The 15,799-nt window shown below is 38.2% G+C and overlaps 1 protein-coding gene across 2 annotated transcripts in view; it reads right to left on the bottom strand.

The window, feature by feature from the left end:
• Positions 1-8,313: 8,313 nt before the first annotated feature.
• cacna2d1a (calcium channel, voltage-dependent, alpha 2/delta subunit 1a) overlaps positions 8,314-15,799 on the bottom strand; it is a 103,383-nt gene continuing 95,897 nt past the window's right edge. For both annotated transcript variants that reach the window (XM_063500754.1, XM_063500755.1), the window contains one exon: positions 8,314-13,313. In XM_063500754.1, coding sequence (XP_063356824.1) covers positions 13,277-13,313 — 37 coding nt within the window. In that variant the 3' untranslated portion in view covers positions 8,314-13,276. The remainder of the gene's footprint in view (positions 13,314-15,799) is intronic.

The raw sequence follows: 15,799 nt of genomic DNA, 5'->3' as shown, positions 1-15,799 counted from the left end.
ATGGGTGTTTGCGTGAGTGCTCCACACCGGGGGTGACGGTTTGCAAATGAGTAAGAGGAGTCACCTGCGCTTTGGAAAGTCTGGTGCGTTTTGCTTTTGCTTTCAAGTATGTGTAAAGACGGAGAAGGTTGTTTATCTTTTGCACAGCTTTTGTGTATTTATGTGTCTGTGTGTGCTTGTGTGTATGCCTGGAGAAATGGGAGCATCTGCATATAGTTCCAGCTGTGAGATGCAGCTGTAGGTTAATTTAGCCACAGTAGTTGGGGGGCTTGGCGTGTCAGAAGATCTTTAAGAGAGTCGACTGTCTGTGTGTGCCAGACTCGGCGGTTAATTACGCTGTGTTATGACACACAGTTGATATGCTGACTCGCTATTGTGATCAGACACCTGGGGCTCGCACACTGGAGGAAATAACTCACGCTCTAACAACAAAAATGTCTGGTCTGACTATATGTCTGGGTTATGTAACTGAGATGCATCTGATGTATCTGATATGTGCCTTAGTAAGGAGAAAATGTATAAGAGTCATCAGAAGTGCTAGCTTAGTAGAGTGACTCATTGTTTGTGACTCTGAGGAGGAATTTGTCCGTTTGGACTGTCAGTCACTAAGGCAGTTAGACAACCAGTTGAACAACAGTTATAGCAAGACAAATCCAGATAGTCACACAATTATAAACAATCTGATTTACTTTCACAATTTTCTCAGAACACACAACTGACTTATGCTGCATCACCAGTTTTCCAGGAAATTGCTCTTATCTTTAAATAAACAATCTTCTGGTGAGCTGGTTCACACTAAAAGTGGTTGCTCACTTACTTTTATTCCTGTTAAGGTAGATACATTTGTGATCAGAAGATGACACACAGTTATCATATGGATAAATCTCAAGGTAATTTAGGGCTTTCAGTTATTTCTTTGATGCGTTATTCTTCTAGGGTGGCTTGATTGTGCGGCATATATCTTTAATGACTTTAAAAAACAAGCTCTGGGTGCACAAGGTTCAGAAATATGCATGCATTCACTTTCTACAATGTATTTTAACCATATTAACTACTTGTTAGTGATCATGATTAAGTACAACTGGTATTTTCTCTTTGGCAGGATAAAAAAATATTTATTTGACTGGACTCATTGGATTGATTGATACTCAGGACAATGGGAAAGTCAAAGAACTCAGTGATAAGCCAAGAAGGAGAATTGTAGATTTGCATGAGTTGTGAAGGCCTTTTGGAGCCATTTCTAAACAACTAATTGCAGATTCCAAGATCATTTCAAACAACTGTAAATAAGTACACGTTATTTGGCTGTGTCAGCACTTTTGCTGTGGTCTAGTAGAAGGCTCAAACTATCACCTTTATATGAAAGGAAATTAGTTAGGATGTTCGGAAACAATCCAGGAACCACCAAGAATCAAGCCTGCCATGAACTGGAAACTGTCACGGTCCTAGGTTGTGTGACCCAGTGTGTTGAGTTTCTTGTATTTTGACATTCATTGTTTATGCTCAAGTCATGTAGTTATTTAAAGCTCTTTCTCTTTTGCCTAGTTTGCCATGTTAGTTCCTTTTTGATTTGGTTCCCCTTGTGTTTTCACCCTGTGTTCCTGACTTAGTTATGTCCATATCTCCGGTTCCTTTCTCCCTCTGTATGTTTCTACAATGTTCACGCTCCTTGTCAGTCCACCATGTTAGTCCACATCTTAGGCTACGTTCACACTGCAGGTCTTAATGCTCAATTCCGACTTTTTGATCAAATCCGATTTTTTTTGTCTGGTTGTTCATACTACAAATAAAATGTGACACCAAATGCGCTCTAGAGTGAACGGTTCACGGCCCTCAAAGCGCCCCGCATGTGCAAAAGAAGACGTCACATACAACGCGCTCTGTTTACAGAAGTATAAACGGCGGCTACAGAGCTAGTAGGTGTTTCTGCAGCAGTCTATCAATTTCTGCACAGTCGTAACCGACAGAATTTTGACAAATTAGTTAAAGAAGGACACTGAGAAAAAAGAGAGCCCGTGCTTTAGCAATGGCCTTGTTTGGAGCAGTGGCTGCTACCTCCGTGCAGAGGTTTGTCTTCTCTGGTGCTGATAATTGGCGTCTGTCTTGTGTCAGTGAGGTAAAAGATGGATTTAATGCGACATGACCATTCAAACAGCAGTCGCTTTCTACAACATCAGATATGTATCGCATTCAGTACCACATACGAAAGTGACCTATGTCAGATTTGAAAATATCAGATTTGTGCTGTTCAAACTGTCATACCATAATCGGATATGGGTCGCATAGGGTCAAAAAAGTCGGATTTGATGCGCTTTCGCCTGCAGTGTGAACGTAGCCACAGTCTGTCATGTGTTTCATGTTGCCAAGCTCATGTCATGTCTGCGTCTCGTTATGTTTCCCGTTTCATTTTGTAGAGTCAGGTGTCTCCATGTTCATTGTGTTTAGTTTCACTTTCCCTGTGTATTTAAGTCCTCTGTCTTTCTCTGTTTGGTGTCAGTCTGTCTATCCACCCTTGCTTTTCCCAGCTAATTTCTGCTTAGCTCATGTCATGTCACAGTAAGTTTCAAGATTGTTTCCATGCGTTAGGTCCCTGTTTATGTTTCAAGTCAACAGTTTTCATCTGTTCATATTCATGTCACGTTCATGTTAATGTTTTCATGTTGCGTTGCGTTTATCCCAATTCAGGTTTTTGTATACTCTCGCCCCGTTACATCTTGCTTTGATTTTATGTTTTGGATTCCAGCTAATAAACGGCTCGCTTTTGGTCAACTTCAGTTTGTCTCTCTAGTATCTGCTTTTGGGTCCATTACACAAACACACTGGCGTACCCCGCCGTGACAGAAAACTGCTTTAACACTTACTTCACTGTCCACAGTAAAGTGAGATTTACATCACCATCCAACCTAGAAAGTAGCCATTACTTTAAAATTGATCCCTTTAAGCTTGACTGAAATTAAAGTTACACATGGACAAGCCAAATGGCTGCTGGAGACCTGACAGAGATCAAGCTATTTGGCCACAATGACAAGAGGTATGTTTGGAGGAGTAAAGGTCAGGCTGAGGCTGAGGCTTAGATTCAAACCCAAGAACACTATACCAGCCATTAGGCACGGTGGTAGTAGCATTATGCTCTGGAGCTGTTCTGCTGCCAATGATACTGGAATAATGAAAAAGTACCACTACTTCCAGATTCTTCAACTTTACCTCAAATCAACAGCTAAATGCTTGAAACAGGAATTATATCAAAAGCACAAAACCCGGTTTTGGAATGGATAAAGCAAGCTAACATCAAGTTTTTTGCTCTCCCAATGCCTCTATTGAAATTTAGTGGACTATGTTTAAAAGCTACACCAGGAAACCAAACAATTATGCATAGAAGAATTATGCCAGAAGCTTGCTGAGGGATAGCAAAAACACCTGGTTGAGGTGTTACACACATATATGCTGTACAATCTTTCCACTTTAGAAAACACGATTAAAACCATGATATTCATGCCCATTATAAATGTATGCAACCATCTGACAGCTGCATATTATATTTTATTTAATTTGCCTTTGTTAATGATAGTAATAATTTATAAAACTTTTTATCCTAATGATTTTGACCAGAACAGGCTAGCCCACACAAGTTTCTATCTGCAAAATCTGTAATACATAAATGAAATGGTTTTTTACGACTCTCGATGGCCGGGAATGTGCAATTTATTTTCCGTCTTCAAGAGCAGCTGAACATTTATTTGTCTTATCCCTGGTACCATCATTTAAAAGCAACGTTTTGACAGCTTGTTTCTTTTTCACCTCCAAGCTGTGTGCAAATCTTTGTAAGTGCTCTTCTGTTTTCTCTCCTGTCCTGCTCTTTTCTCCCCTGAGATAAGCACCACTCATATTTCCAGTCAAAGACAACTGATACAAAACTGTGGGTGTTGCTGGTGATTCAAAAACCACATCAGACCTCTGGTATTGGTCACTGCATAGCCCGCTGAGGAAGAGCATCCCACATCTGCACTCGTTATGTTTCTGTTTTCCTGATACAGCTGGCTCCTCTGCTTTAGCCTCACTTTCTCTGTGGCCAAAAAAACATGAAAGGAACATGAAAAGCCAATGCTACCAGACAGCATTTACAACTAAGTGAGTACTTTAATAACCAGCAGATGAGTCACAAAGTAACAGAACTCCCAACGTGGATCCGAGGCAGTGCAGAGACAACGAAGCAGGTGGAGGATATTTGGAATTTAAGCTGTTTTGGATATGCTGGGGTAAGGCTAGAACATTGCCAAACCAATTATGTAAACCTCTGTTTTTATTTAGGAACCTCATTTGGTTCAAGCTTTGAATGACTATGTATCTGGTTTGTATGATTGCTGAAAGTAATGTTAAGCCTATAACTGTGGCTTTTGATATCTGTAATGACTGTAATTTAATTTTTAATTGTTTTGCTTTTTGAATGGGAGTCTATAGGATTTATGTGTACTGCCAAAAGTATATATTCTTTTCTCTACCAGGATAAGATTTAGTTGGTTGATTTAACTAGAAACCCCTCAGTTAATGCTTGATGCTAAAGAGATTGTGATTATTATTCTTATTTTATTGATTTTTATTCATTCTAATAATTTATTTGCTCATTTGGCTGCTTTAGATCTTCAACCAACCTGGTACATGTCAGCCACCTCCTCCAGGTCTTCAAGAGGGATACTGAGATGTTCACACGTGTGATGAAAGATATGATCCCTCCGAGAGGCCTCAGGTCCACCTCAAGGCCTTAAAGCACTTCACCTAGGAGGCACCCAGGAAGCATCCTAGACAGAAGCCCAAACCACCTCAGCTGTTTACTTTCAACTCTAGTCTCAGACCCTCCCAAATCATCAATCACCAATCTTGATCCTAATTCAAAGGCTGAGCCCCAACACCCTTCAGAAGAAAGCTTGTTTTCACTGCTTATATTTGAGACCTTATCGGGTTTGATTCTCAAGTTATTCATCAGCGTTCACATCACTGCAAACGGTGAACCAATCCACCTGTCAGTCTTCTGCTCCACTCTCCTCCTCCACAAAACTGCAAGAAACTTGAACGCCTCCACTTGCAGCGGCGGCTCCTCCTCAACAAATAACATTCAAATGTCATCCTCTGAGAACCTCAGTCTCGGATTTCAAGGTGCTAATTTTCATCTCCTGTTTCATCCTCAGCTGCAAACTGCCTTGGCATGACCTGAAAGTCACTGCTCAGCGAAGCAAGAAGAACCACATATTTGCAAGAAGCCACTGAACCAGAAAGCTTCCACCCTTTGGCTACACCAAGGACTTCTGTTCATTAAAGTTATAAACAGAATGAGTGACACAGTTGACAAGTGCCTGAGAGTAGAAATAGGACTCCTTATTTTCATGCATTCAGGCCACAGGGACACGTAAGTGCGTGAATAAATAGTTAAAACTGAAAAATTAAAACTATTCATAATTGTTTAAACTTTTATGATGTTCTCCAGTGTGCTTACAGCTTTATCAGCTTCTAGAAATCACACCCAAAGTCAATTGTGCAATTGTGTGATTCCATGGAGAAATGATGAGACACTGCTTTTCTGATGGTTGTTTTCTAACCATTTATGGCATAATATTGTCTGTATTCCAGATTTCAAGTCACCTTCCTACCTACTGTAATTCTTACGCAACACATTCTCGCGAAGGACAGTCACCCCATAGAGAGAACTTGTGCAGTCATCTGGAAAACGCAGCTCGACTTGAAGTGAACCACAGACCACCATTTTGTGCTGGACCATAGATCATGTAAAGTTGGCTGCTGTTAGGCCACACCTGGATTTCAAAGCAAACATTACACACGAAATCTAACAAATTTCAGCTAAAACATTTAGAAAAAATCTGTTACCAACACAAACGGGACCTTCGGAACCTTAAAGGGAAAGGATTTTTTTTGTAATTATTGAATTGCTGGAATCCATGTAATAATGACTGTGATGAGAAATCAGAACTGTTAATTAAAAGCAAATCGTGTCAGTATTTACAATGATTTGTTATTTAATAAAAGCCATCTTTTTGTCCGTATATTTAAACCGTGAGCCATGAGAAGCTACTTAAACACCATGAAAGAAAGCCATACTTTTACTCTAATCTCGTTCATCGTAATCTAATATCTTTAAAAAGAAAAAAAAAAGCACAAGAATGTAGGCAGTTGCATGCAGTTGACTGCTGACCCTCAGGGTATAGCCTTTATGAATAAAAAATGCAGCGGTTAAGAAAAAAAAAACAGAAATTCTGTAGGAAAGAACAAGATATGCTAAACATATCAATTTCAGCTTCTCCCAAATGAGATCCCCTGGTGCCTTGTAAGTATCACAAGATATTTATGACAGCAGTTGTGATTGGGTTTTGAGCTCTTGCCAAACAAACGCCTTTATGAGGTGTTTGAAATTTAAATGAAAGGGTAGGAAATTCATTTGGGACTGGGGTGGTTACAGATGTCTCTCTTGAGCCCCGAGTCAAAGTAACAACCTTTAAAATGACACAAAGGAGCTAAAAAGCAGGAGACGTGGAAATAAAACAAAACCTCAACAATGCCTTGGTGGTCTTATTCTTGTTCTTTGTTGCCAGATGAGGCTCAAAATGCAGTTTCTTCCAACCCCAACCCACAGAGCTGTTCTTCCTTCCCAATAAGTGTGTGCCTGTTGGATTGTTTGAAACATCTGTGCAAAAAGCAAACAAACAACAACAACAACAAAAAGACTTTCTCAGTGGTGGACAGCGTATTTGTCCATGGGCACAAAGCGGCATCCATGTGGAGACTGTATTCTTTGGTAATCTAAAACTGGCAGTACTTTAAAGAGTACTTCCATGAAACTATATCTTCTTCATCTGGTGTGGTGAGGAATGCGAGGGTAAGCATTAGATGAGAAGAGGGACAGTAGGGGTTTGAAGAGTGGACATGCATGTAAATGAAGGAGAAAAAGCACTTAAAAGGTACACTTTGGTGCACAAATACGAGTCCGTCTCTATAATCTTTGGAAAGCCCATTTTAAGAAAATAAATATCTTGTAATGAGAGGACTGTTAATACTTACAAATTTAATTACCGACATAATAAACTCTTCATATTTACATTAGAAGCCGTTTACTTTTGGGACTTCAGGCCAGATATCAATCAGTGACAGAGGGACGCAAGCCCGGGGACTTAGGATAACAATCAAAAGCACAACAGGAGTGACCTCTTAGTGTAAACCAACAGGGTCATCTTGTTGCCAGACGCGAAATCCAGAACCCTTGGCAGGAAATCCACCGTGTGCTGTTGACATCGCAAGTCATCCGTGACAGACAAGGAATAATACTTTCAGAGAGGGAGAGTTTGGAGGGGGAAAAAAAAATGGAGTCCAACATAGACACTGTGCTGTCACCGGAAAATACAGCTTTCAGGCATGATACTAAATCTTTTGTACATTAAGGAAAGGGAAAACACTAAAAACAGAGATGAAAAATATGCTTCAGGTATAAAATATAAACTTATGAGCTAGCAATTTCTCTGTGTTAATATGATAATAAATTATATTTTAAATTTGTATGCCTCTTATTTGCTGCAGACGTACAAATTATACATGCCTAAAATGTCACTTTTGATTGACACCATAATCAATTTATTTCACAGGATCTGTAAAATATAGGATTTAATCATATTAGTCTCTTTATACCAACAATAAAGGGCATTATAAAGAAGAAAATCATTGTAATTGATCTCATTAAAAATGCCCCAAAGCATCCCTTCATTCTTTATGTTTCAGCAGCACACCGTGTAGGAGTACGGTTAGTTTTAACGTCCATAATAAAGCGTAAAATGAGCCTATAGTTTGCCTTTGGGGGGCAGTGAGGAATAGTAGCTCTGAAACTGTGTGCACAGCTGGTTTCAGGTTTTAAGTGTAAATCGGACCATCTTAATGAGAAACTCACTTACCATTTGATCAGCGTGCAACAGGGAAATCAGGAATCGCTAAATTTATGACCATTATGGGCCTTTGTTAATGGATGTGTAGCTGAGTCAAATTCAGTGTTCAGTGAGGAGAGATGTGGATAGACCTACGAATCTTTCGCTTCTTTTCTTGGACAATGTTGATTTTGGCTGGATGCAAGTTTCTGATGTTGGCTAGACACTGGGAGAGCAGACTCGGGGTGCTTCCTTCTCATTCTCACACACATTTGGATGGGAAATGTGTGTTGGCAAAGTGACAGAAGTTACTAACAGAAATGTGATCCACTGTGGAAAAAAAACAGTCATTCTGTAAGAAAAGGTCATCAGCCAGAAGTCTTAACGCAATGGAATATCTAGTAATGATAAAGTTTTATTCTGTATATACCTTATTTGCACATGAATAAACACTTTTTTTCTTCCCCAGGATTATAAACATTGTTCTTTTTTTTCTATTTTACATTTTTTGTTTTTACATGACTCACACTGGAAAATCAAGTGTAACATACTAAACCACAATCAAGGGAGACTGACAGAGAGGCCCACTCAGACCCATCCGAAGCTGAGACTGTCGAAGTACTTGGTGGCCTGCCGTAAAAAACAAAGGCAGAGAAAGACTGACCGACAGGCCCATCAATCATCTGCCAGACTGGCAGAAAGGTAATAGACACGCATACACACAAAAGGTTCCAGAAATAAAAAGGCCAACCCACACGATCCACACCAAGAGCACCAACAGAATCAAAAACACTTCATATCACATCTAGAGTACATTATTCCTGAGGTGACAGCATCTGATTTTAGCACTTAAGAGTAGAATGAAACATCTGGATGGCTGTGGAGGTTATGTTCTTTCTCCATTGTTTTCCATGCATCTCTAAAGGGATTCTGTTGAAGCGTTTCATCAGATCAAATTACTTCTTTGTTCAAAGCGACTGAATCACCATGCCAGCATTTTTAGCTAAATAACTACATTTCATGTATACTTCAGAACATTTAGTACTAGAGTTACTACACTACCAACTGTTTTGCAGTTTTGTTAACACTTGCATGGACATTGGTTTACATTCATTAAAGATCACTACATTAAGTATGTATCAAGTTTCTCCTATTTTATATTCATACAAATGTATGGGAACTAACTGCTGTCTGTAATGTAGGGGTAAGACAAGACAAATAACTACAGCAATACTAGCTGCTTTAAGATAATGTACTGCAGAGCGATATCTTAAGCTAACTGCTAACACTAATATGCAGCATGCTCACAATCACCGTTGTATCATGCTAATGTTGGCAGGTATTGTGTTTACCATGTTCCTTTGCGATTTCCTGTGTTATCATTGTAAAATTTCTAAATTACTAATAAAAACAAAGTACAGCCATATACGATATATAAATGACTGATTAGCCAACATTATATGACCCATTGGTTTATAAGGTCCTGCTTCACATCAGTGGCAGAGGGACACATCATGTCCATCAGAAATAAATAAATAAATAAACATAGGTTTTTTAAGCCAAATATTACCATATTTGGACAAGGACGTAAATGGCTAACCATAGGTGCATGCACGGACAGTGCAGAAGTATCATGCATACATGCAATAAATATACAAATACAATAGAGTGAATTTCACTCACTGACTGGAGCACAGACATCTGTTAGCATAATTAACTGCATTATTTGTCAGTCAGTTGCAATAAAAATGCCTCTATAGGGCCCAACACTGCAAAGATGTTTGATGGTCCCAGGCTGACTCCAGTTAAGATGAGGTGAGGCCGTAGTGGATAGTTTGTCAGTGCCAAATTCTCACATAAAGCCCCATGCCTCCAAATAACAAACTGAGACAGGGTTTGCCAAAAGAAAAGTCAAAAGGCATTTTAGGGGACAAGCACACCAATGTCCATGTCTACCCATCCAGTGGCTAAAGCCCATTAATGAATGGTGCAAAAGGAAGTGAACTCAGTAAAGAGTATGCCCATGATGCTTCAGAGTCCAGTTCAATCTAATCAGTGTGGATATTTATTGGTAAAATATTTACTTGAGCTCTTAAAGTCAAAAGACCAACAAAGCCAGAAGGCTTAATCCTCTGAGTGCCATCAGTTTGCGTTCACCCGATAGTTGAAATACCAAACATTGCAACATGGTTTGGAAAACTACTGGCAATTGGATAAAGTATTCATGATTTGTAGTAAATGAGCTAAATTACTGGCATGCTCCTTAAATAACTGTAAACAATATGGTCTGAATCGATCAGAAAGACTGAATAGTGATTTCAATCATCATGTTTACCTATCTGGTTCTCTTTTGTTCCTCAGCAGAGCCAAATGCTGTCCCCTCAAGAGACGGCAGTATTAGCTGGTCATACCTTAACATATCATGAACTAATGCTGGACACTCAGTATATTATGCTTTCCACCATCACACAGTAAAGCAGGAATATCATGCAGCACACTGAAACAATTTGAAATGTATCTTGCCTTGGTAACATTGCATAAATGTTATAGTAATAGGCTTCTCCACAAGAGAATACAAGTCCTACTGGATATGGCACTTGATATTCATAAGGGTTAATAAATGCGGAGCATAAATGCCATTGTTATTTTCACCACATTTTTTTGGAAGATTATAGTTAAAGATAGAGGAAAACATTGAAAATGAAAAGTTCCTGTAAGACCTTTGCGAAACTTCCTGACAATGATGATTTTGATTTAATGCCGGTGGAGCTTTGCCACAAAAGAAGGCAGAAGAGCTAGTTTGTCTTGACGGGACTTGCAGAAATGCGTTACACAAAAAACTGTCATAAGTCATTGTGATGTAATTGTTTAGCCAACAAAAGGATTCTGAAGAGGGTGAGTGTTAGTGGTAATGTGATACGTGTAGATTAAATTGTGTGGTTTTCAACTTCCCCACAGAATTAAGTAGTTCTCTGGAAACATCCGCCAGTGTTTATGGAGTATACACAAAAAGACGCACTCCTCGGTCTCGCTTCCTAGCGTCCACAATTTCCTACACTGTTGACATTTCGAGTGCCATAAACAAATAATTGTTGATTTTGTTTTAATGTTCAAATCTAACATTTGGTGTGAATGCTCAGCATGAAAGCATTTTTCACATTTAACCACAGAGTACACATCCCGAACTATCTCATGTTACTAAACAAGGAACAAAAAAAAAAATTGTCTCAACCCTGGGATATGACCAACTTCTAAATGAAAGGCGTCACACACGTCCTATTTTATTTAAAATGATGTGAGTGGTTCCTGTTAAAGTCCTAAATATTAATCATCGACAAAACAAACGGTCAAGTCAGCTGGTTTATGTAAAAATGGCAGTTTTATCTTAAAGATTTAAAACTTGTTTCAAACAATCACATCCAAGTTTGAAGTCTGGCTATTATTTCCTGCCAATAAAGACTGCATAAGTATGCAAATGAGCTGTAAAATTGCAGCAAGTGGTTTTCCACATACTGCATATTTTCCTCCCAAAATTCATGAAGTGTTTTTCATTCGTTGACATTGATATTTGGCTTTGATAGGAATCCAGTTTGGCCCTGTGAAATTTGTTATTGTTTTTACAGCAGATATATTTGCTTTAAAGCAGTGGTTCGACTGATTAGCGCTTTTTTTCCTTCATAAAGAAATGTACTTTACTGTTCTCTCTTTGGCAATTACAATCACAAAAATTTAATAAAACCATGTACAGTAGTATCAGCACATCACATGGATTATGTAGGTATTTTTAATATATGTAATAAATATGAGAAGAAGGCACACAAAATGAAAAAGGATGAACTTTTTTTGTTGAGAAACTGATATATCAGCCAGAGTGATAGTATGAAGTTTTTGTATAGTAGTTGATATCATAGTATAATAAATATGACAGAGGCAACTTCACCACTACACAGATATAAAGGCTGTTCTTCAGCAAGGAGATCAAACCGTGAAGAGAAACAGCAGCTGCACTCTGAATTGCAGTGCCGACAGTAGTCATTTAATTTAAAAAGTGACAGCAGTGAATACAAATATACCCCTTTTCCCTTCATTTTGACCAAATTTTGACATAAATGTTGAATACAAATTTTCTGTAACTCATTTTTTTTTAAAATTGTGGCTATAATAAAAAAAAAGCAGAATGATATCCTGACTCTTCGGTCAAATAACCTTTAAATAATTAAATACTATTATTACCATTTCCCATTCAGCAGCCACAGTCTAAAAAGGGGTTTGTATGAGTCACAGAGTCCACATGGCACTAGAGATTTTGTCCACTGAGTAGGTACAGGACACCAGCCAAGCTTGTCCTGACTGGTTTATGCGTGCTATGGCAGCAAAGTTTTTACCGGGGCAATCCAAAACCGAGGCAGAAAATCCATATGATCAGCTACAATGTCAAAATCTGTACACTCAAAAACAAGCACTCTGTGGCAGTAGGAGGTTCAGCTTTTGTGCAAAAACATAACAATGAACATGACTTTCACACTGCAAAAAACAGCATCTACATTAAAGAACAGCATAGTGAAGTGAAGACAATGTCCTCAGAGACACTGTGTAAATGCTCTGGGTAATGTTATCTAAAAATCAGACTGAGACAATATTATTACGAGCAACCCAGATGAGGCAAACGAAGGGCAAGAGCTCATGATGATGTGATGATTTGGCATCTCTTGCTCCGATCTTGGCCAATTCCTTAACCAAAAAAAACAATAAATACCTATTAACTAACCACTGCAAATCGATTCAAAATATACTCTTGCAAAGGGCAGCGCTGTTTCTGGCAGTGGTGAATATAACTGCCCAACATATTCAATAAACAGAAAGTCCACCCATTGTGATTCAAATCCCTCTGATACTGTAAGGCAGTTGAGTCTCTTTGTAAGAAACCAAGTCAGACAAAAACTCGCCAATCAAAACGAATCTTTGGATTCCTCTAATCTCAGCTGGCGGGTACCACTTAAGGATGACGGACAGATAAGTTGAGGTCTTTCCTAGCTTTCATATCATTATATTCTGATATGCATTTCTTTCGTCACTTGCGCCCTGGTGAAATCCTTAAGAGAAACCGCTGATAATACAAAAGAAACTGGCAGAACGCGGGGCTCACATTTTTTTTGTCTGTTTAAAGCGCTTTTCATCGGGCGCTCATCATTTTGGTGGCAGCGCTGCATGCTGGTTGCCATGTTGGAGATACGAAGGGGTGGAGATACAGGGTTGGATTATGTTATTCGGAGGTCATGATGGGATGGCATGGTGTCTGGTGTCAGTCACAACCCAGACCAGTAGCAGTTGAAGGGACAGCACTAGCCACAGCGACGGAGTCAGGCCGGACACTCCGCCACAGTCAGCGTTATCTTCCTAGTGGCAAGCAGGGAAAAAAGAAACTATAGTTAGTATTTGTTACAGAGAATACATTATATATATATATATATATATCTATATATATATATCTATATCTATATCTATATCTATATATATATATATCTATATCTATATCTATATATATATCTATATCTATATATATCTATATCTATATATATCTATATATATATATATCTATATATATATATATATATATATATATATATATATATATATATATATATATATATATATATCTATATCTATATATATCTATATCTATATCTATCTATATATATATATATATATATATATATATATATATATCTATATATATATATATATATATATATGTCAGCAGTTCACCAACAACTTTTCCATTGCTTTTGCTCTTTTTGTAACAGAAAAGTCACTAAAACATTTAGATATATTACAAGTACATACTCTCATAATACTTTATTTTTCTGAATGCACTGAATCTGATATATATACCAATAAGAATTCTGTAACTTAAGCTTAAAAGGAGAAATGATGTTTATAGACAGATATATGCTGAGTCAATCAGATGAAGAAAAATAAAAACTGTATTTCTCTTAAAAATATTATTTCACTACCCTGCTGCTTGTGCCTTTAGTTAGATAAAACTCTAAGATAGGTTTATCAGAATGTCTTTTTACATATTTATGGCTTCCCTTGAAAAGGACCTAATGACTGCCTCGAGTGCAGTTGCTTTGAGAAATAACTGCTGTGCGACCAGTACAGTAGTAGTAACTGAGCTTTACTTCCTAATGTTGTGTTTGGGAATAAAGAAAAGAAATACATAAGCTAAACAGACAGCTGAGCATATCTACATCTGTTTTTCTATTTTTCTTAGCATTTTTTTTATAACACTGGCGTGTTAATTTTAAAAATGAATGTGAGCTTCATTATCCGACAGGTTGAATCTGCGGATGTCACTTCTTTTTTCAGTACTATGCAAAGGTTTTGAGCCAGCCCTATTTTAATTTATCTTTTGCTGAGAGCAGCTAGGCTTTCCTGTAATTTTTATAAGTGGTCTCAAGCTATAGTTAATGAGCTTTTCTGAAGGTCTTTCAAAATCTTTCTTTGGACGTTGGCTGATTTTTCTAACACAGACCTATGAGTTATTCAAGCTTCAAAAAGGGACCCAACGCAAGGGATGAGGCAGCATTGTGTCTACACAAAACACCACTTAGCAAAGAACCATTTTGAAATTGTATCTTTAGGCTGTTTGTTACGGCATGCTGTACCAACAAGTTGGTTCCCAAAGAGCTACTAACTAAAAAATATCTTAAAGTTATCTTCTTAAGAAATACAAAAAAATGTGAACATTCAGTTGATCCAGGTAAGGTATGCTAAAGTACACAAGAACTGGACTGAAAAAGGTCTTAAGGAGTGCCGAATCCATTTGTTGTTCAAAGTGTCGTCAATACATTCAGAGGTCAGGAGAGGGTATAACAGTGAGAGTTAACAGACATACGTAAAACACAGTGGAGTTGGTCTGTCATGGTTTAGAGTTGCACTTTAGCCAGTAGTCTTAGGAATCGTATCAAAACTGATGGAATCATAAATGCTTCATACAACATCATATATGAAGTGCCTCATTGGGAACAGCTTCATTTGTCTGCGGGACAATGATCCTGAACTCATTGCCAGTACAGTAAAAGCATACCTGACTAGAAAAACACGCAATGGAACACTATCAGTCAGGAACTGACCTCCCCAGAGTTCGGAGCTCTGCAGGGTAGGATCATCTTGACTTCTTGAACAAAAGGCAGGCACGATCCAAAGAAGATCTTTGAATGTTCCTCAAGAAGTCTGGAGAAGTGTTTCTGAAGACTACTTCAAGAAATTCCAAGAAGCTGTCTCAAAGGGTTCAGGCTAAGAATAACGGCGGCAATAACGACTTTCAAGAATTGTCATACTCTATTTCCATTTATGTTTGCACCTGTTTCAATAAATCACTGTACCCATTTCCCTTGTCCTTGCAAAATATAAATGAGGGGTGGCTCATGACTTTTGCACAGCACTGTGGCTGGTCACATTTCCTTTTGCAGACTAAATCCTGTATTTTTCTACCTCTGGCCTCACTTAAATGTATGTGCAATGTGACAGTGGGAAGCTTGACAGTCGCAGGTTTCTTACAACTGTACAACAGAAGTAACAAAGGACAATGAAGCGTAGAAAGCGCCCTAAATGAGCTATGCAGGTATCAAACATGTGGTCACAAAATATGAAACGGTATCAGGATGTTTTTTCATACTTGACTGGAAAACTTTGGATAAATGAATTCCCCTGATATTTTTTGGCAAAAGAAAATAAAATCTAGATGTAGATGATAGGTGAGTGGTCTGTTTTTGCTAGCATCCGGATACATCAGTAACCAGTAGACATTTGAAGACAGATAATGATTGATGGGGAATAATACAAAGAGAATGGCTTGAAGTTCAAAGTCAGTTAAGGAT

This window comes from Pelmatolapia mariae, linkage group LG17 (assembly GCF_036321145.2).
Source record: "Pelmatolapia mariae isolate MD_Pm_ZW linkage group LG17, Pm_UMD_F_2, whole genome shotgun sequence".
Lineage (NCBI taxonomy): Eukaryota > Metazoa > Chordata > Actinopteri > Cichliformes > Cichlidae > Pelmatolapia > Pelmatolapia mariae.
Note: the sequence above shows the minus strand (reverse complement) of the source record. Positions and strands in the feature narration are given on the sequence as shown.